Raw genomic sequence first — 20,409 nt, 5'->3', positions numbered from 1 at the left:
ACCTTTCTTAATTTTATTTTGGACCATTTACAAAAATCCTTTTGTCCTTGATTAAGCAATATGATTATATAGATCAAATGCATTTTTAAGAGTCTGTGCTAAAAAACAGGCTTTTGTACTAAAGAGACTTCAAAATATAACAGGTTGATCTTAATTTAAATCCCACAAAGTCTCACTGTATAAATACAAAGAACATGATTTTAGTATAATTTGTGAGAACATAAAAACTATACACTTGCTTTTCCTTCCCATTAAAGAATATCTGAACTCTTTTTAGATAGACTTAGGAGCAATTTTTCTTTCAGGAGCAAAATTACTTCACCTTTAGAGCAGAACGAATATCCATTTAAGTCACTTTATTTAACCAATCAACAAATTTTTACTGAGTACATTTTGTCAGGCTCTGTGCCAGGCTCTGGATATTAAAAAAAAAAAAAAAAAAAAGACAGGGCTCTTCTCCCTTCTTACAAACAACAAAAATCAAAATAAAATACAGGGGTACCTGGGTGGCTCAGTCAGTTAAGCATCCAACTTCAGATCCCACGGTTCATGAGTTTAAGCCCCACGTCAGGCTCTGTGCTGACAGCTCAGAGCCTGGAGCCTGCTTTGGATTCTGTATGTGTGTGTGTCTCTCTCTGTCCTGTTCAGGTGCTTGTTCTCTCTCTCTTTCTCTCTCTCTCAACATAAATAAACATTAAAAAAATCTCAGGTCATGATATCACAGGACGTGAGATGAACCCCCACATCGGGCTCAGTGCAGACAGCTAGCTGGAGCCTGCTTGGGATTCTCTCTCTCCCTCGCTCAGCCTCGCGAGCTCTCTGGTCCCAACCCACCCTTTCTCTCTCTCAAAACAAATAAACATTTTAAAAAATACATAGTTACTCATTCTGATTATTGCCAGCAAAGAGCAAGAGATACTCAGAGACAAGCTCTTTTGGATAAGGTGGGCAGAGAAGATTTCCCTAAGGACATGTAATTAAAGATGAGGCCTAGCAAACAAGGGGAGAAGTCGGCCACATCAAGCAGAGGTTTTAAAGAATTACCATTTCTGGAGGGAAGGTCCCAAGGAGTAAAATCTTATGCAGTTTCCAAATACTCCTTAACAAGTCAAAGGAAAATGTATTCAGATGCCATTTCTGTTTTCTCTTTCTAGAATTTGTTATTTGGATTATAGAACATCTTAGGCTGACGCTCCAATTTTCTTATACTTTCTTTTTTGCTTTACTTTTGGGGAGTCTTTCTAAAATTTATTTTCCAGAATTCTGTTAAGTTTTTATTTGTGCCCTTATTCTAATTTCAAAGAGCTTTTGATTCATGAAAGCATATCTTCTCTTCTCCCTCTGAGGAGGCCGAGGAGACTGGGAGTTTTCATCTTCCTGTTAGCCAGTCCTCCTGTACTGCCTGTTCATTCGTTCCTCCCTCTCTCCCTTTTGGCTTGCCTTGGTCTCTGCCTCTCCTGTAAGAAATCTGGGGACACGCGGCTGACTGTGCATCTTTAAGGATGGGCTGTGGACAAGCCTTTAGGATCTAAGGGGAGAAGAGGGAGATCAGGTGGAGCTCCACCTACCATGAGAGAGACTTGAGGCCCTTCCTATAGTACCAATCTCTCAGAGACAAGCTCTTAGGTCTGGCTGCAGGATGCCAACCCTCTGGGAGTGAAACGAGGGAAGAAAGCTGGAGGTCCTTTTATTCAGTATGTCAGCTCTACTGAATCCCCCAACTACAGAGACAGGGTAGAGACTCTCCCCTTGCACCCTTTCAGGGAACAAGTCTAGGTTTTCTACCCGGCTGGATCAAAAGGCAGTTGCTCCGCTCCATAGAGAAGAGCAAGGAATCACAGATTTCCAATAGTTCACTCTACTTTAGCCCCACCATTCCCAGCCTTTGCCAGTGCCAACGAGCGCCGCTAGATCCCCAAGCTTTTCTGCTTTTCCACTACAAGCCAAGCCGTCAAATGCATTAGGTCTGCTGCCAGCAGCAACCACTTGCTCATCTGCTGTTCAGTTTCCAACTTTGGTTCCTACAAACTTCTCCATTAAAAAAAATCTCATTTTAGGGGCGCCTGGGTGGCTTAGTCGGTGAAGCGTCCGACTTTAGCTTAGGTCATGATCTCGCGGGTTGTGGGTTCGAGCCCCGCGTCGGGCTCTGTGCTGACTGCCAGCTCAGAGCCTGGAGCCTATTTCAGAGTCTGTGTCTCCCTCTCTCTCTGACCCTCCCCTGCTCATGCTCTCTCTCTCTCTCTCTCTCCCTCCTAGAAATAAATTAAAAAAAAATTTAAAAAAAATCTCATTTTAGTTTTCTTTAGGGGCCTTCAGGAACAAGTGGAGTTCAATGATATACATAGAAATCTGCTGACTTTCTCCAGAAATTGCATGTGACCTTTAAACATTTTTATTTCTTCTTATGCACTTCAGATGTTAACATATCTTTTTGTAATTTACGAACAACGGGAAATGTAATTCACATCTCTCTTCACCCCTCAATAGCAGTCAACACTATCGACTGCTCTGTACTTCATCGGAATAGTCTCCCCAACTTCTGGATGCTACAGTCTCCCAGATTACCTCTCCTCTTTCTGCCCACTCCTTCTCAGACTCTCATCCCTGACTCATTCTCCTCCACCCACCCACAAAAGCTGAAGTTCCTTTAAGCTCAGTGTTAGGTCCTCTCCTTGTTTTACTACATGTTCTCTCTCTCTCTAGATGATGTCATTTAAGTTCTTTGCCTAAATGTTAATAATTCAAAAACATATGCCCAATCTAGACTTCACCTGTCAGATACATATCATATCTCTGTATCTAATGGTTTACTTGAATTTCCTTAGATGTCTCAAATGCAGCTTGGATTCAGTAGGTCTATAAGAAAAACTTATGATCTTACCTCCTCAAACGTGGACTTCTTTCAGCATTCTGTCTGTGAGGTCCACCACCCAGGCACATGAGCTATAAACTAGGATTCATCCTGGACATATTCTCCTTCCATTCCCCATATTCAGTCCTTCTCCAAGTTTTATTGATAGGATCTCACACATGTGTACAGTTTTTTTCCCTTTCTCCACATTTCCTGCCAATACCTTTAAACCACCAACATCTCTCACCTGGGTTAGTGAACTAGCCTCCTCGTTTATCTTCTTGACTCTGTTCCCCACATTCTCCACCCTAATCCCAAGCTAAATCTTATATGGTCTTTCCAAAAGACTGCATGAATTTCCACATCTCTGCTTAAAATGTGGCTGATTTATTCACATCTAGGAGGCAGGTGCACATCCTTACGTTCACCAACAAAATCATGAAAGCTACGGCCCCTCTACTACACCAGTTCCATCTCACATCATGCCACTCTTGAGTTTTTTAGACTTTAACCTTACAGACCATCTTGATTTCCTGGAATGCCCTGTGCCTGCCCCGTTCTGCTTTCCAGCACAGGGGCTTTGTATGTGCTGTTCCAGGTGTTTCTCTTTTCCCTAGCTCTAACTTCATCCACAACTGCTCAGGTGTCATGGCCTCCGGCGCAAACCACGCATTCCATCCCGTGCTGCCCTCCGTCGTGCTGTCCCACACTGGTTTCCTCACACACTTGTCTCCCTACAAGATTAAGAGCTGCTTCAACAGCTCTTTGTATCTTCGTGTCCTCAGCAAAAAGCACAGTATCTGGCACCTCATATTTTGTTAACTGTATTGTGAATGACTACAATAGATCATTTAATATTGAGAAAGTTATCAGTGATAAAAAAAAATCAATATATACTTTTTGATACATTAGGAAACAGGTGTGATTTTCCAAGAAAATTTTTTCAAAGAGAGTTTATAGAAAATAAGCACCAACATTTCCTTACTTTTTTTGTTTTGCCCATTGCCTTCAGGATGGAAAGATTTAGGTCTTCAAGTGCTGCTAGTACATTCTCATATTCTCCCAAGTGCTGAGAAAAATATTCTAAAAGTAAAAATATTGAAAAAAATTAATGTTTACATTTAGGTATCCTAAACAACGACAAAATCAACTGATGACTCTATAAGTGAGTAAAACAAATTGCAAGCTATAACTAAAAACTGGGAGGTTTTCAAAAGAGACTAAGGTGTCAATATATCCATTTCATTAAAAAAAACCTAAACAATTACAATTATCCTTGAAGAAATGCTTTTTCCTACAAAAGTAGGAAAAAAAATGAATCTGGATCTATGGGCAAGGCTATCACAATAAAAACTGTTCTCAACAGCATATTATTATATTACTGTAATACTCATGAAGATAGTCGTTTCAGAAAAATATTAAATGACATTTTATCATTTCTCCCAGGAGACATTTAAGGAAGGTAAGCTCTCCTCATAGTTAAGAACTCATAATGCTACAAAACACAAGGATGGCCCCCCTTGGTACCTTCCATGTGACTGCTCCTGTCAGGATTTATTTTTTCAATGATTTGGGCAGAGCAAAAGGGCTGTTTACCACATTTTTAATTGACAGACATAAATAATATATTGGGCATTACAATTAAGAGTATGGAATATAAACGATTCCCAAACAAGTTGAAGTATAGGAGAGATACATGCAAAACTTCATCTTTACTTACAGAGATCTACACATTTCTGAAATGAGAGACCTAGCTTGACCAAAATTCATAGAAAGTCATATACTGAAAAAGACCTAGACCTTTCAGTCACTAGAAAATCATTAGCCCTCATCATTCCTGTGAACTTATCTTTGGATGAGCTGTGTTTATTACGCCTCTCTTTAGTGTGTCATTACTATTTATGGAATCAAATAGGATGATAAGCATAATCCACATAAAGCTGTTTGAAATCACAGAGATAAATTTCAGCATGTTTTATGGAAACTTTAATTTATTTAATACTCCAGATGGAATTATTTGTTGACACTGATATTAGTGAGAAATGGGGAGTACCACTAAATGATTTATTAGTAAATGTGCAGAACTCATCTGAGAAGAAAAATAAACACAGGTGAGCAATAAATCTAGACTATGGCTGTCAAACTATGGTGTGTGTACACGTGGATTAAAAACACATGGCTTGTTTTTGACAAAAAGAAAATGCATTCCTGATTATGTATTTTTTTTAAATGTGTGGTGTAAATCATCTCCTATAAGGGTTCTTTCAGGAAGGGATTAGTTGGAAGATAAGTAAGGAAGAAGATACTCCTTAAATACCTGCTTGACATAACATTTTAATTCTTGGCTGTGATATTGATTTTCTCTGAGTGGTGACCAATTTGTCTGACCTTGTCCCTGCCATTATTTGCAAACGATGAAATCCTTGTGAATAAAACTGTTTATGAACTAGCAAGCAATAAATGTGACTATAGGATATCAATTTTAAAAAATTATTATCAGAATAGAATCCACACTAAGTTGCAACAAGCAAAACACGTGAAGAAAAATGGAAAAAAGTAAAGCTGTTAGCATATTTTTACTTATTTATATACAAAGACTCAAAAAAGATTGTAATGGGGATCTTAAATGTAAGCAGGCAGAAGTAGATTAAGTGAAAAATAGGATATGGTGCTTAAAAATCAGGTTTAAGAAAAACAAAGCAAGATGGAATACCTCCTTTAAAAATATTTTCATAAACACGATATCTGGCTTAAGCAATGAAGGTCCCTGGAGAGACTATAAATGGTGTTTCCACTGTGAAATCAGATTTATGAAGGCACATGCTGATAAAACACACGGGGAGACAGTGAGGTTTCTGAGCTGACACACCTACCTAGCCTTCATGTCTTCTTTCTTTTATTCACCTACTCATTCATCTCAATTATCAAAGCATTTGGGGGGAAAATTACTCACTAAGCAATATAGTGGGACACAAAGAAAATGATTCTCAGAATAGAGAGAACTACAGCACCCAAGCCCTGGATAGGAGTTTCAGTGTAAGGGTTATTTTGAGGTGGTGCAGGTCAAAGTCACTCAAATTGTATTATAACTTACCAAGGGGCATGTGTCAGGGCAAGTGGGGCTCCAATGAACTCAAAGTGGAACATGAGATGAAAGAGGCAGGACATTTAACATAGATGAAAGGAAAGAATTCCCAGTCTCCTCTTCATCATGGTGAAGTGTCATATAGTGATTCCAGGACTTAACATATATTTATTTAGTGTCTTATTTAAGGAGCCTACAACCAGGTAGGGGGAATAAACATTCCAACAAATAACTGTTATACACATGATCATTGTACCAGAAAAGGATCCAAGAACCCAGAAAGCTGTCCTTCAGAAATGGAGAGATAAACACTTTTCCAGAGCAGCAAAAGCAAAAGGAGTTCATCACCACTAGACCAGCCTTACAAGAAATGTGAAAGGGACAGCTTTCAGCTGAAACGAAAGGGTGCTAATTTATTATTAATGGGAACACATATGAAAGTGTAAATCTCACTGGTAAATGTAAATATATGGTAAAATTCAAAATAATCTAATGTTACAAAGGTGATGGGTTAATCAGTTATAAAACTAGTATGAAGGTTAGAAGACTATTCAAATAATGATAACTACAATAATTTACTAGAATCACAAGATAAAAATATGCAAATTGTGATATCTAAAGCATAAAAGTTTTCATGGTGGTGAGGGAGTAAAAATGTAGAGCTTTAGAATATGTTCAAACTTAAGTTGTTATCAAGTTAAAACAGACTGTTATAAACTGTTTTATGTAAGCCTCATGGTAACCACCTATTCTAGGTACACACACAAAAAAAGAAACAAAATTGAAATATACCACTACAGAAAAGCATCAAATAACAAAGGAAGAGAAAAAGAAAGAGAGGAACTACAAAACAGTTAGGAAACAATCAATGATAGAGAAATAAGCATATATGTATAAATAGTTTAAATGTAAGTGGACTAAATCCTTCAATCAAAAGACAGAGTGGATGAATGGATTAAAAAATCCATCTTTGGATTTTTGTTGCCAACAAGAGACTCATTTCAGATATAAGGACACAGACTGAAAGTGAAGGGACAGAAAAAGATCTTACAAGCAATTAGAAACCAAAAGAAAGCTGGGGTAGCTATACTTCTATCAGATAAAACAGACTTAGAGACAAAGAAGGTTATTATGTAATAATAAAGGGTCAATCCACCAAAAGGATATTACATTTGTAAATATATAGGCACATGACATAGGAGCACATAAATATAGAAGGCATATATTAACAGATCTAAAGAGAGAAATAAATAATACAATAAGTAAGGGACTTTAATATGCCACTTACATCAATCGACAGATCATCCAGACAGAGAAATCGATAAAGAAACAATGACCTTAAATGACACATTAGACCAGATGGACTACACACACACACACACACACACACACACACACACACAGAGATTGAGAGAGAGAGAGAGAGAGAGAGAGAGAACATTCCATCCAAAAGCAACAGAACACAAACTCTTCTCAGTACACAAGAACATTCCCAGGCTAGATTAGCTGTTAGGTCACAAAATAAACCTTAATAAATTTAAGAAGACAAATCATATCAAGCATCTCACAGTGGTATAAAACCAGAAATCAATTATAAAACAAAAATTCACAAATATGTGGATATTCACAAATATAAATATNTAAAATGAAAATTCACAGATATTTTCTCTTGAACCATGAATCAAAGAAGAAATCAAAAGGGAGCACAGAAAATAACTTGAGACAAACAACAGTGAAAATACAACATACCAAAACTTATGGGATGTAGTAAAAGCAGTTCTAAAAGGGAAGTTCGTAGAGCTAAATGCCTACCTACATCAAGACAAGAAAGATCTCAAATAAATACCCAACCTTTGTACTTCAAGGAACTGTAAATAGAAGAAATGAAACCCAAAGTTAGCAGNCAGTTAGTAATAGTGTGTTACATATTTGAAAGTTGCTAAGCTAAGAGATCTTAAAGTTCTCATTATAAGACAAAGGACTGTGCAGTGATGGATGTTGACGTATTATCAAAGCATATGTGTCAATGTCAATATAGGCATTAGAGTATCTGGAAAGATATGCTCCAAGCAGTCAGCAGTGGAGATTAACATCAGGGAAAAGGGAGGGAGAGGGAGAGGGGGAAAGTGAGTGGGGGCAGGGGGAAAGGGTAAGGGGGAAGGGGAGGTGGAGAGGTAGAGACTCTTTTGTCTTAGATGCCTACAAAAGTCTGTATTGCTAAAATTTAAAAACAAATTATTTTCATAACTAAAATAAAGCAATATTTTAATAAGTTTTGATTTCTAGGTCCATAATTTATTTAGTTAACTGACTAGGTAAAAGCAACAGAATGAAAGCTGTAGGTACCTGGACCTTTTAACTGGCTTCCCTGAAAGAGCACATAAAATCTGGTTTTCATGCCAGTCAGGCGCCATCCCTCCTGTGCACCAGGGGGAATTTATTCGGGATGTGAGTTGACAGATTTTACTTGCTTGCACTGAAGCATTTGGTTTTGATTAGACTCCAACTTAAATATTTACTTTATATTTACAAAATAACAAGACATGAAACTATACTCTGGAAATTAAAATGCATATTCTTGAGCAGAGAGGGGGAGGATTATAACACAATTGGGAGTACAATCACTGGGTTTAAAAATACAGAGCAATTTGGTTGCATTAAAACCCCATATACCAGTTCCCTAACTCTGGAGAAAATCACAGCCAAAGCTTTTCCTAATAAGTACAGAGTAGGTTTCTAATCTAGTTCTATTATTATAGAAGACAAATTAAACTTTTTTTGGTAAAGGATTAAGTGAAGATACACAATTACACTGAGAGGATAATGTAATACTCCTTAATGACAATACATAAGCAACATAGAAAATAAAGGACAGCCACCGAATGTCTTCAGCTTCAAGCCCTTTTGTAGTTTGCTTTCTCATGAGACAAGCCTACATAGGCAAAGGTAAGTAGACAACAAAAAGAATTACGTGGATGATTTGAGGAAATCAATATTTTGGCCTGACTGGTCTAGAAATGGGTCTCCCAACCTCACACAATTATTGTGATAATCTTCTCTGTTCCCTGCTTTCTCTCTCCACTTCACTGGCAGGGACCATCTGCACATAGATGAGAATGGGTCACAATGTGACCTTTACAGTGACTGTTGCTCTTTAGAAAGCTCGGTGGCCAGCGTCCCCATGGGCCCTTTTGCCTACGTGGCACAGTTTCATACCCATGTGTGGATGGGTCATGGTTTGATTATGTGTAAAAGCATGCCAGGATTTTCCCTGTTTTACTCTGCTAGTGTTTCATAACTAACAAAACATGAACTATTTTGGTACCAAGATACCTTGTTTCTGCATAAAGAGCTTACTTTTTAGTTGGATTTTTCTCACTGAATTTAATACAGAAATGATGTAGGAACAGAGACCCTTGGAAAATATGAAAGCTCATGGTTGGTGATTATCCTACGTGTGTCATTCAGAGTTCTCTTCTGGAAACCTTGTATTCTGATATTTTGCCCTGGCATATCCTCACCTGGCATATCTTCACTTGGTGTTGTTGCTCTACCATTTTTGATGAAATGGAAAGTAACCACTCTTGAATATTGTAACATGGACTATGTGATGATTTGGCAAACTTTAAATTTATAAGAATTATAAGATATTCAGAAAGTGCTTATGACTTCAATTAAGAGTTTCAAAGAATATCATCTGTAAAATTATTTTGAAGAAGCCTAGACAATAAACTCAAACGTGGACAAGGTGTTATATATTCACCTTAAAACATAAAGCTTCAAACCTCCCAGTGTTCAGAGAAAAATGGCTGTTTCACACTGAATAATCTCACAGTGCACCATAATTTTCTCGTAACAAAAGAGAACTCTCAGAGATATTTGCCTTCCCACAGTCCTGGCCTTTGACTTTTGTTTCCAATCACAAAGATGAAGAAAATAATTGAAGAGGCTATTAAATCAGGAATCTGTAGAAATTCCTGTCTCCATTGAAACTTGCTTTGCAAGTGACATTTAAAATTCCAAAATTGTTTAGGCAGGTATGGGACAAAGTTGTTTATACATGTCAAGGGGGGTCAGTCTTGCAATACACTTGAAAAGAATAATGAAACTGTATCAAACACCAATTTAAAAAATAGATTCAAACTGGCGGAGAGTTTTCTACCATGAAACTAATTGCACCAAATGCAAAACAACTCTCCTCCATGAACAAATTAATGAGTCCCAAGTCTTTCTGCAATGAAATACATGCTTGAGTAAAACTCACAGTTAAGATAACTCCTTTGAGATCTCCATTATCTTTTATATTCCCAAACTCCTAATTTAGACATTAATTTCAGGGTATATACAAATTTATATAAGATGGTGTTCTTTTTCACTCTAAAGTAAGTAGTGACTTTGATGACCTCCCTCACCCCCAAAACAACTTACCACATAGTTCTTCTGTGTCGAGATTGCTGAAAAGAAAAAAGAATTGTTACTTTGGTAATATTTAAGTTTTTAAATAGTTAAGTACAGTTATTCCCTAATCTATATTACTAGAATAATAGTGGATAAGTAGTTATGGTATTTTTCTTGTAAATTCTACATTGTTTAAATAGTCAATTGTATTAACAATGATTATATCAGATTCCATCTTTGAACAAATAATTCTTGGGGTCTGTGTTTTCCCCAGTGTCATGCTGGGGGGTACTCCATACTGGTGAAGAGTTAGAGGCTCTGGAGCCAGAATGCCTGAGTTCAAATCCTGACTGGACCATTTACCATCCAGGGGACCCTGAGTACTTTGCATCCTGGGTCTCAGTTCCTCAACCACAAGGTGGGAAAAGTACCCACTGTTTCATATGAATGCAACAGGATGAGAATGGGTTAATAAATATAAAGCAATTAAAAGAATAACTGGCACAAGATAAGCACTTAAATGTTAGCTATCACGATTTCTGACTTGGTAGAGTGACTAGAATTTCCATTATCTAAATTCAACTCTTGGAGGGAAGTTTGATTCAATGCCTTCTTGGAATGATTTCTAAAACATAACAAAGAGTTACATGGCTTAATCTTTACATATAAACAACAGACACCTTTTATGAAGATAAATATGGAACAGCAGATGAAATATTCGCAGATATAATACATTCCTATCAGAATAGGGTTTTGACTGAGGAAAGCATGGTTAAGGAATGCAAGAATGGTCCAAAATTAGGCAATAAATACAATACTACACTGTAACTTAAAAGAAAAAACTCATATCAAATACTAGATGAGAAGTTAATAAAATTTTAATTTTAGAAAGTGCATTTAAAATTTTCTTAAGTTTATTCATTTATTTTGAGAAAGACAGAGAGGAAGAGAGAGAATCCCAAGCAGGCTTTGCACGGTCAGTGCAGAGCCTGATGTGGGGCTCAAATTCACGAACTTGTGAGATCATGACCTGAGCCGAAATCAATGGCTAGATACTTAACCAAGTGAGTCACTCAGGCACCCCATTAATTTTAGCAAGTTTAAATGAAATTGAGGTAAAAGTAAGTCTCCTAAAGATGATAAAGACTTACTAAAAGTCAGCTGCAAACATCAATTAACTGAAAATCTTGTACTTCATACAACTGGCACAGGTCAAAGCTCAATGTAAATAACCATCACAATCCAGATGTCCTCCAAGTAGCAGTCAGGGTTGCTGGACACTGGGTCATTTTACCAGTCCCGTCACTAACTGCAGTGTAATCTTAAATTCAGGATTCTATCCTCAGACACTGAATATTTGCTCTTGGATAAAGGACACCTCCTCCCTTAAGCAGATCTCTTTGTAAAGCAATATTTGACACCAGACAGAACACATGAAGTCTTCTGCGGAAGTTTTGGTGTAGGTTTCTGCTCATTCATTCATTTATCCCACAGGCATTCACCGCTACATGCCATGTGCTGTTCTGTCATAATCAATCAAGTGGCAACAGATCCTGAGAGGAGTATGTCCGGTCACTAGTCTCTAGCAACGGGATAGTTAAACTCAGAGTAAATAATTAAAGTGCAATAAAATTGCTGCTATGGGGGAAGTGGCTGACTACAAGTTTAGAAGGGACTACAGAGGATGAAATTTTGAGGTTAAATAGTAGAAAAGACAAAGGAAGAGCATTCCAGTGAGAAGAAACATTATTTCCAATAACAATTACAAATGCGAGGAGTAGTTTCTGTGGCTGCAACAGAGGTCATTACTGAAGAATGGGACCAAACAATGACAAAAACCTAGTAGGTTTCTATGTTCTCTTGCCAATTTAGAATAATAGAAGATTTTAAAGAAGGTGAGTGACATCATCAGATTTATACTTTAAGAAGCTCACAGACAGATGGGTTGAGGTTAGATAAAAAGAGGGTAAAAAGAGGCCAAGAGACCAATTTGGACACTATTACTAGAGGCTGGGTCAGCTGATCCCAGATTGGAGGGTACAACTCAAGTGGTGTGCAAGGCCATCCACTGGAGGCAAGAAGAAATACTTCAACATTATACACACAGACACACAGACACACACACTTCTAAAACTTTTTATTTTGAATAATTTCAAATTTTACAAAAAAAAGCATCTTTCACCTAAACCCTCATCAGTTGTCAATATTTTATTTCCTTTGTCTTATCGCATTCTTTTTTCTCTGTATGTTTCTTGAAACCATTTCACTGTTCACTGAAGATATTCCTTTACCCATAAATACGTATTTTCTATCAACAAGGAAAAAACTTACATACAAGTGAAGACATACCCATTCAATGCCATTATCAAATCCAATAGTTCTCAAATATTTGTATTTATATTTAACCTTATACCTTTTCATTTTTGTGTAGCTTTACAGTGTATTAATATTAATACAGTGGTGAATACATAGGATTCATAAGTCTTTATATATCAGGATTTCAAGCCAAAAAGCACTACCTAATATGGCATCCTGGAGGAGGGGGCAAAAAGAATAGACAGATGTGAAGGATTTTGAGCTAAACCATCAACACTTGGAATCCTACTGGATTCAGAACTCGATCACTTGCAAATTTTTAGTATCATTTCAAATATTTTGTTCATTAAAACACAGATCATCTCCTAACCTTATTGTTTTCACAGAACTTCAGACTTTCAAAGGACAATAAAGGTCACTTTTGTTTTTGTATTTTCTTCAGAATGGTTCACAGGTTCATAATGAGATTTATTTTTCATTTCAAAGGAATAAAGAGCCCAATCCATTAGGAAAATTAAATTATGTGTAATATATCATAAAACATAGTTCAGAGTAATTTGTATGACATGAGTTGTGCTTGTTCCTTAATAAAAGGCTATGTTCACAAAGTACTATAGTGCTCGTTTCCTCAAATATCCCTTTAGCTCTTTCTTTGCTAGATTGTTTGTAGTGGGTAATAAAGCACAGTTCTTCTTTTTAAATTTTATTTATTTTGAGAGAGACAGAGTGCGACCCGGGGAGCGGCAGAGAGAGAGGGAGAAGCTTAAGCAGGCTCTGTACTGTCAACACAGAGCTCCATGCAGGCTCGAACTCATGAACTGAACTGTGAGATCATGACCTGAGCCAAAATTAAGAGTCAGATGCTTAACCGACTGAGCCACCGAGGTGCTGCAGGTTCTTTTTTATAGTAGATTTACAGTGTGTGAATTCTATAGAATTGATTTCTTCCAGGATATCTCCAGCCTGTAGTAACCCGGGATTGTAAAGGAATATTAAGCTATAGAGAAGCCTAGATGATATCTAATGGCATGGGATAGTGTTCCGTTTCTTTTCATGTTTATAGAAAGAAAACCTATAATCTTTTAGCTATGCCATCTTTTTTTTTAAATAAAGCTAAACGGAAAGAATAAATGCTAGTTACACTGTCAACATTCTTATCGAAACAGAACCAGAGGGAGTGTTACTATCAGAATGCATTCTCAGCTAGACGCCAAAGAGCAGTAAAGAACAAACATATTCACTGCAGCCTGACTGACAACTGTGGGGGGAAAATGGAAACAAAATAAATGTTCATTAGCTGAATAATTAAGTAAATTGCATATCATTATATAATCATTAAAATGTATCTACAGAGTTGTCAATAGCTTGGAAAACGCTTATGTTTAGAAGCCATGTAAAAATGTGAAACCAGATATAAATGGTATATATAGAATAAAAAAAAAATGTGAGTTGGGAAAAAGTGAAGAAGAATATTAACAGCAGATCACATTGCTTCTGGATGCTAGGACTTTGGGTTGTTGTTGGTTTTTTTTTATAGCTTTCCAAACCTTATCTTATCATTACAAGGTTTCGTTTATAATGAAAAAAGTATACTTTGTAATAAAAATAGAGTGAATCAGGAAAACATGTTAGGCATAAAAGGTAAAATTCATATTATTCTGTCCACATTATTTAACTTATGAATCTACTTGGTATAAATTATATCTGTCGGTTTGGATTTGCCACTCAATTTTGCAGAAAGCACCACTCAGACACTCCACGAATAACAAGGATACAATATACACTGCACACCATTCATTCACAAGTCTTGGGGGCAGCAGAAGTGATTTTGATTTGATCTGTGTTGTGTACTCTTAAGTTCTGATGAACTAAACTGCTCTACTAAGATGTATGTTTATTGTCAAGAAAATAGAAAATATTTGGGAAGTCCAGACTGATTCCTACCTGAGAATTCAGATTCTTTCTAACAGAACCTTTTATATGCCTGCTCTCAATTCTAGGGTCCACCTCAAAACAATCTTAGCTTCACATTAACATTCTTAGTCATCTCTGAAGTGCTTTCTAACAGAGTTAGTTGCCTTTGCTGTATAAATAAGTGACTCTCTTACTGAAAAACCACCATTCTAAGCTCCTTCTTTGCTTCTGATTAGTCAAGATTTTTAGCTTCTTCCTCACAAGTAATATACTGTGGATCTTAGCAGGAATCTTTAAAGTCTAAATTCTAGCTCACCTTTAACTGAATTACCAGCCTGAACATCACCAGTACAAACAGGTTTCTCCTTCAACGGGCAAAAGAGTTTGCTAAACACTGCTAAGCTTCCTAATAACCTAAAGGGGTTAATACTGGCCTTCAAAGAGGCCTCCTTCTAGAGAGGATTTGAGGCAAGGAGAATGTGACTCAATGAGCAACACACTTAGTTCCTCCCTGGTGGGAGCACTGCAGCGATGCCCACTTTAGGTTATCGGCAGACTAGCAGGCTGGCTAAGCAACAAATATGTTCAGCCATCACAGTGTTCATTTTGCAAAAGAATATTATGATCTTCCAATTCACTAAGAACGAGCTGAGCAGAATATCTATCATCATCAGAGCCATTGTGTTCAGCTAGTTCTCACATGCCAAACAAAAAGGCATTAATGAAAATCAACAGAAGCAATATCAGGAGATCTGAGTAATAAAGGACCTGACCTTGCAAACAATGCTGTGATAGTTTTCGATTCCATGATGTATGCCTGTGCTTGATCATGCAAGAGTCCCTGCCCCACCAGAGGGACAGGGCAGATTGTGAGACAGACCAGAGCCTAGAATGGGACATGTCTCCTGGGAGAGATGAGGTGCTACGGATATAAACTGAACTGAGGTGAGCGCGCTCGGCTGAGAGACCTCCACCTGGAGGACTGCAGTGACAGTGACAGAATGGTGACAGAATGAGGCCCCAAGGGAGATGAGGAGCAGATTCTATTCAGATATCCTCCAGGCAGGGGCAAGTTACTTTAGTCACCAGACCCCTGACGCTAGCATGAATGCAGGGCCTTGCTTGCAGAAGAACAGCAATACAACATGGTTACTGAATAGGGGCTTGGACTCTGCAATGAAACCAGATAGAAATGGAGATTGTTTTTAAACATTAAAATTTTTTTTCCAGCGTAAAATGATTTCCATGATCAGGATGACACACGCATTCATCATTTCACATAATTACCATCTTTTTAAAGATGGGTTCTTATAATCAAGACAAATACTCAGGTGTCAGAAGCAAGACAATAAGTAAGGCCAGGCTATCAATATGGTATGACATGACGTGGCATTTCAGGACACTGAGTTAACACTTGTAAGAGCTCTGTAAATCCCTTCTGCTGAAGGCCACCGTTGTTCCTAGAGCTGAGAGTGAGTCAGACTCTGTGATTACAGGTGACATGATCCCCAAGATATGGAGATGAGGGCTACAGAGTGTTGTGGCAGGCAGCATTCGGCATGCGGCTGGCTCAAAGTGTGGACTTAGAGTATATAGTGATCATAACAAACTTTGGATTTGGGTGTCCTCTATAGGAGGAATTTATAGGAGGCACCACAAGCAAGAGTCTGAACCCTGCTAATACCAGGGCCGATTAAGGACAGACTATTTTCACACATAAACACAATGTCTCATGTGAAAACCAAAAATGGGATTGGAAAATCATGGGTTTTCCAGTCAAAAGTTAATCATTTACTCATCCAAGATATATTAAACATTTGCCATGTGCTTCATACTGGGTTGGCCTGTGTCCTCCAAGATCTGTTCAAGTTTTAAACCCCATACCTATGCATATGGTCTTGTTAGGAAATAGGATCCTTGCAGATCCAAGTTAAGATGAGGCCATGTTGAGTCAGGGATGGCCTTGATCCAGTGATGGGATCTGTAGAAGGGAAGGGAGGTTTGGATTCAGAGACAGACAGGGAGGCAGAGACTGGCGTGAAGCTGCAGAAGTCAAGAATCCCAATGACTTCCAGTAGCTACCAATTAGAAGCTGGAGAAGTAAGGAAGAATACCCCCCTGAGCCTTCGGAAAAAGCACAGCCCTTGATTAGACTTCTCGGTTCCAGAATAAATATGATACTTGAGGTCACCCAGTCAGTGGTACTTTGTCACAACAGCCCTAGGAAGCTAATACATGTTGTACTACTCACTGTGGGATATTCAAAGGTCAAACACACAAAATAACACCACCTTTTTGTTTCTGTCATTTTAGTAACCCTTGCGCATGTAGTGAACTGAATAGCTAGTTCAAAAGTTCTTACTAAAAGTTGTTACTATGTATTAGATGAATAGAAGTTTAGGAATTCCAAATGAAAGCTTACACTACCATTAAGAGTCAAATATGGGGGAAAATAAAAATAATAAATTTTTAAAAAGACAAGAATCCAAAGTTAAATAGCAACAACATACATGGAGTACGTGGCATAAACCAGGTGCTCACTGTTGAGAGCTTCACCTGGTGGGTCTCACTTCCTACAACTCTGACCTCACCACCCCCATTGCAAAAGGAGGCGACTAGGTCTTAGGTGAAGTTAAGCAACTTGTCTGAAGTGACACCTCTATTGAGTGGCAGGGCCAGGATCCAATCCCAGGTATGTTTGACTCAAGAATGCTCTTAACCATTCTGGACTCAGGAATCGATGTTTGGAGTCATCAGCACATGCGGTACTTAAAACCAGAGCAACAGTCATAGTCCATAGTGTTTGTAGTTGGAACCATGTACAAACTTTCTTTCAGACTCTTCGATCTAAACACCATGTCGTCACACCTACCAAAGGTGAGGATACTGGGCTCTCCAATTTGCTCTTCCTCCACTGAACCCTGAAGTCACACAAGGGCAGGTACTTTATCCCACTTACTGTATAACAAATGTGAAAAACAGGAACTGACACAAGGCATGGATTAACGATTAGTACTTTTTGAACTGAATCCTAGAGATGACCCTAATTTAAGACTCCAGGACAGAACAATTCCATTTATGATGCAGGAAAAAAATTAAAAACCTGGAAATATCGCTAACCAAGGATGTGAAAGATTGCTTCCCTGAAATCTATAAGACATTGATAAAAGAAACCGAAGACGCAAATAATAGCAAGATAGTCTGTGCTCCTGGATTGGAAGAATATTAATGTGTCCATACTATCCAAAGCAATCTATAGATTCAATGTGGTCCCTATCAAAATTCCAACGGCATTTTTCAGAAGTAGGAAAATAATCCTAAAATGTGTAGGGACTCACCAAAGACCCCAAATAACAATCTTGTGAAGGAAGAGCAAGGCTGGAGACATCATGTTCCCTGATTTCAAACTTGGTATGTTACAATCTATGATAATCAAGACACAATGTTATTATGCATCTATGGAACAGACTAGAGAGCCTAGAAATAAACCCACCAATTACAAATGACAATTGATGATCAATTTATGTCAAAGATGCCAAGAATACACAATAAGGAAAAGAGTGTCTTTAATAAATGGTGCTGGGAAATGTGGAAAGTCACATGCAAAGAATGAAACTGGGCCCCCAACTTATACCATATACAAAATTGAGCTCAAATTGATTAGGCTTAAATTTAACATGGAAATTGAATACTTAAATATAAGGCCTTAAACAATAAAATTCCTTGAAGAAAATATAGGAGAACCACCTGACAGTTTTTTGGATGCGACACCCAAAAAGGCAAGGCAACAAAAGCAAAAACAAACAAGTGGGACTTATCAAACAAAAAGCTTTTGGGGCACCTGGGTGGCTCAGTCAGTTAAGCATCTGACTTTGGCTCAGGTTACAATCTCACAGATTGGGAGCTCAAGCCCCACATTGGGCTCTGTGCTGACAGCTCAGAGCCTGGAGCTTGCTTTGGATTCTGGGTCTCCCTCTCTCTCTGCCCCTACCCTGCTCATGCTCTGTCTCTCTCCCTCAAATAAATAAACATTAAAAAAAAAAAAAAACTTTTTCACAGCAAAGGAAACTATTAACAAAATGAAAAGACAACCTATGGAATGGGAGAAAATATTTGCTAATTGTAAATCCAATAAGGGGTTAATATCCAAAACATATACAGAACTCCTATAACTCAATAACTAAAAACAAATCTCATTGAAAAATTGCCAGAAGACTTGAATAGACATTTTTCAAGATATGCAAATGAGCAACAGATGTGTGACAAGGTGCTCAACATTACTAATTATCAGGAAAATGCAAATCAAAACCACAGAGATAACACCTTATACCTGTCAGAATGGCTAGCATCCAAAAGACAGTAAGTAACAAGTGTTGGTGAGAGAACAGAAAAGAGGGAATTTTCATGCACAATGGGTGAGAATGCAAACTGGTACAGCACTATGGAGAACAGTAAGGAGGGTCCTAAGAAAATGAACAATAAAACTACCCCATGATCTAGCAATCCCACTTCTGGGTATTTACATGAAGAAAACAAAAACACTAGACGAAAAGGTATCTGAACATTGCAGTATTCTTTACAATAGCCAAGACATGGAAACAACCTAAGCACCCATCGACAGATGAGTGAATAAAGAAGTTGTGAGTCACACACATGAGTTATCCAGCCATGAAGAAAGGAATCCTGACATTTGGGAAGACACGGATGGACCCTGAAGGCATTATGGCACGTGATATAAGATAGAGAAAGACAAATACCATATACAAAATACTGAAAAGGAGCCTAAATAGGATGACTGAAGATAACCAGGTAATACTGGGGTCTCAGAAGTCAATAAGAGAGTTCCAAGAGTTCTCTAGAATGAAGATGAACCAGTACAGTTCAAATTTAATGAGGAATCTGAGGCACAGGTATAGAAAAAGAAGCAGACATCTAATTGGTTCGTATCCACGTCTGTTTTCTAGTTTAGAGGTTTCTAAATCTAGCTGAGCATCTGAACCACCTGGAGAAAATTTTTTACGTAGATTTTCAGGCATAACATTGAGAGATTACACTTAAAAAATGAAAGATGTGGTTCAAGAATCTCTTCTTTAAAATGTTGCCACGGTGACTTTAGTAAACAGCCTTTACCTTTAACACTATTTCTCAAATCAAATTAAGTATTTCTTAGAAATGAAACAGTCTCCAAAGAATATCTGCTGCACTGTAAATGGTAGCTTAAATTTATTACAATTATATACTTCATGTTAATAGCGTAAGGTCAGTAATTATACCAACGTAATATCCTCTCTTTACTTACTTCTGGCTCCTCAGAAGCCCAATTTCCATTTGGTAGCAGACAGAACCTGCTTAAACACAAGGTCAGTCTCCAAATAAAAATAGCATATTTGACCCTGCTCTCTTGTAAGCCCAACGCGATGGCTAGTAGAGACAATTGACTTTAGTAAAAATTCTCCTGAGACATGTGAAGGTCCCCTCCAGAACTTACTATTCACGTAGCTTCAGTGTAGCAGTTGCTGATAATAGTGCTCACTTTCATCTTTAGCCCTGTCTTCTCACTCAAAGTTCATTCTGACTTCTGTGATTACCTTTTGGGCTTTTCCAGTAGGCGGGGCTCTGTAAGATTCTTACGTGTCCGTAAGAATCACGCAGAGGGCTTGTTAAACGCAGACAGCTGAGCCCCATGCCCAGAGATGTTCTATTAAGAGGAGGGGCCCATGAGTTTGCATTTCTCTCGACCTTCCAGGGGATGCTGCTGCGGCTACAGGTTCCCGACTGTAGTGTGAGTAGCACTAACTGAACCTGAGAGCAGCTTCTTGTCTTTGTCTACTTTTTTTTTTTTTTT

At 37.9% G+C, this 20,409-nt stretch overlaps 1 protein-coding gene across 1 annotated transcript in view; it reads right to left on the bottom strand.

The window, feature by feature from the left end:
* NECAB1 (N-terminal EF-hand calcium binding protein 1) overlaps positions 1–20,409 on the bottom strand; it is a 184,024-nt gene that overhangs the window by 89,997 nt on the left and 73,618 nt on the right. Inside the window, exons 8-9 of the mRNA XM_077771332.1 lie at positions 10,365–10,390; positions 3,837–3,934 (exon numbers count right to left, since the gene is read on the bottom strand). Of these exons, the coding sequence (XP_077627458.1) occupies positions 3,837–3,934; positions 10,365–10,390 (124 nt within the window). The remainder of the gene's footprint in view (positions 1–3,836; positions 3,935–10,364; positions 10,391–20,409) is intronic.

Source organism: Crocuta crocuta, unplaced genomic scaffold (genome assembly GCF_008692635.1).
Source record: "Crocuta crocuta isolate KB4526 unplaced genomic scaffold, BGI_CrCroc_1.0 scaffold235, whole genome shotgun sequence".
NCBI classification, from domain to species: Eukaryota; Metazoa; Chordata; class Mammalia; order Carnivora; family Hyaenidae; genus Crocuta; species Crocuta crocuta.
This window is presented reverse-complemented; position numbering and strand designations above follow the sequence as displayed.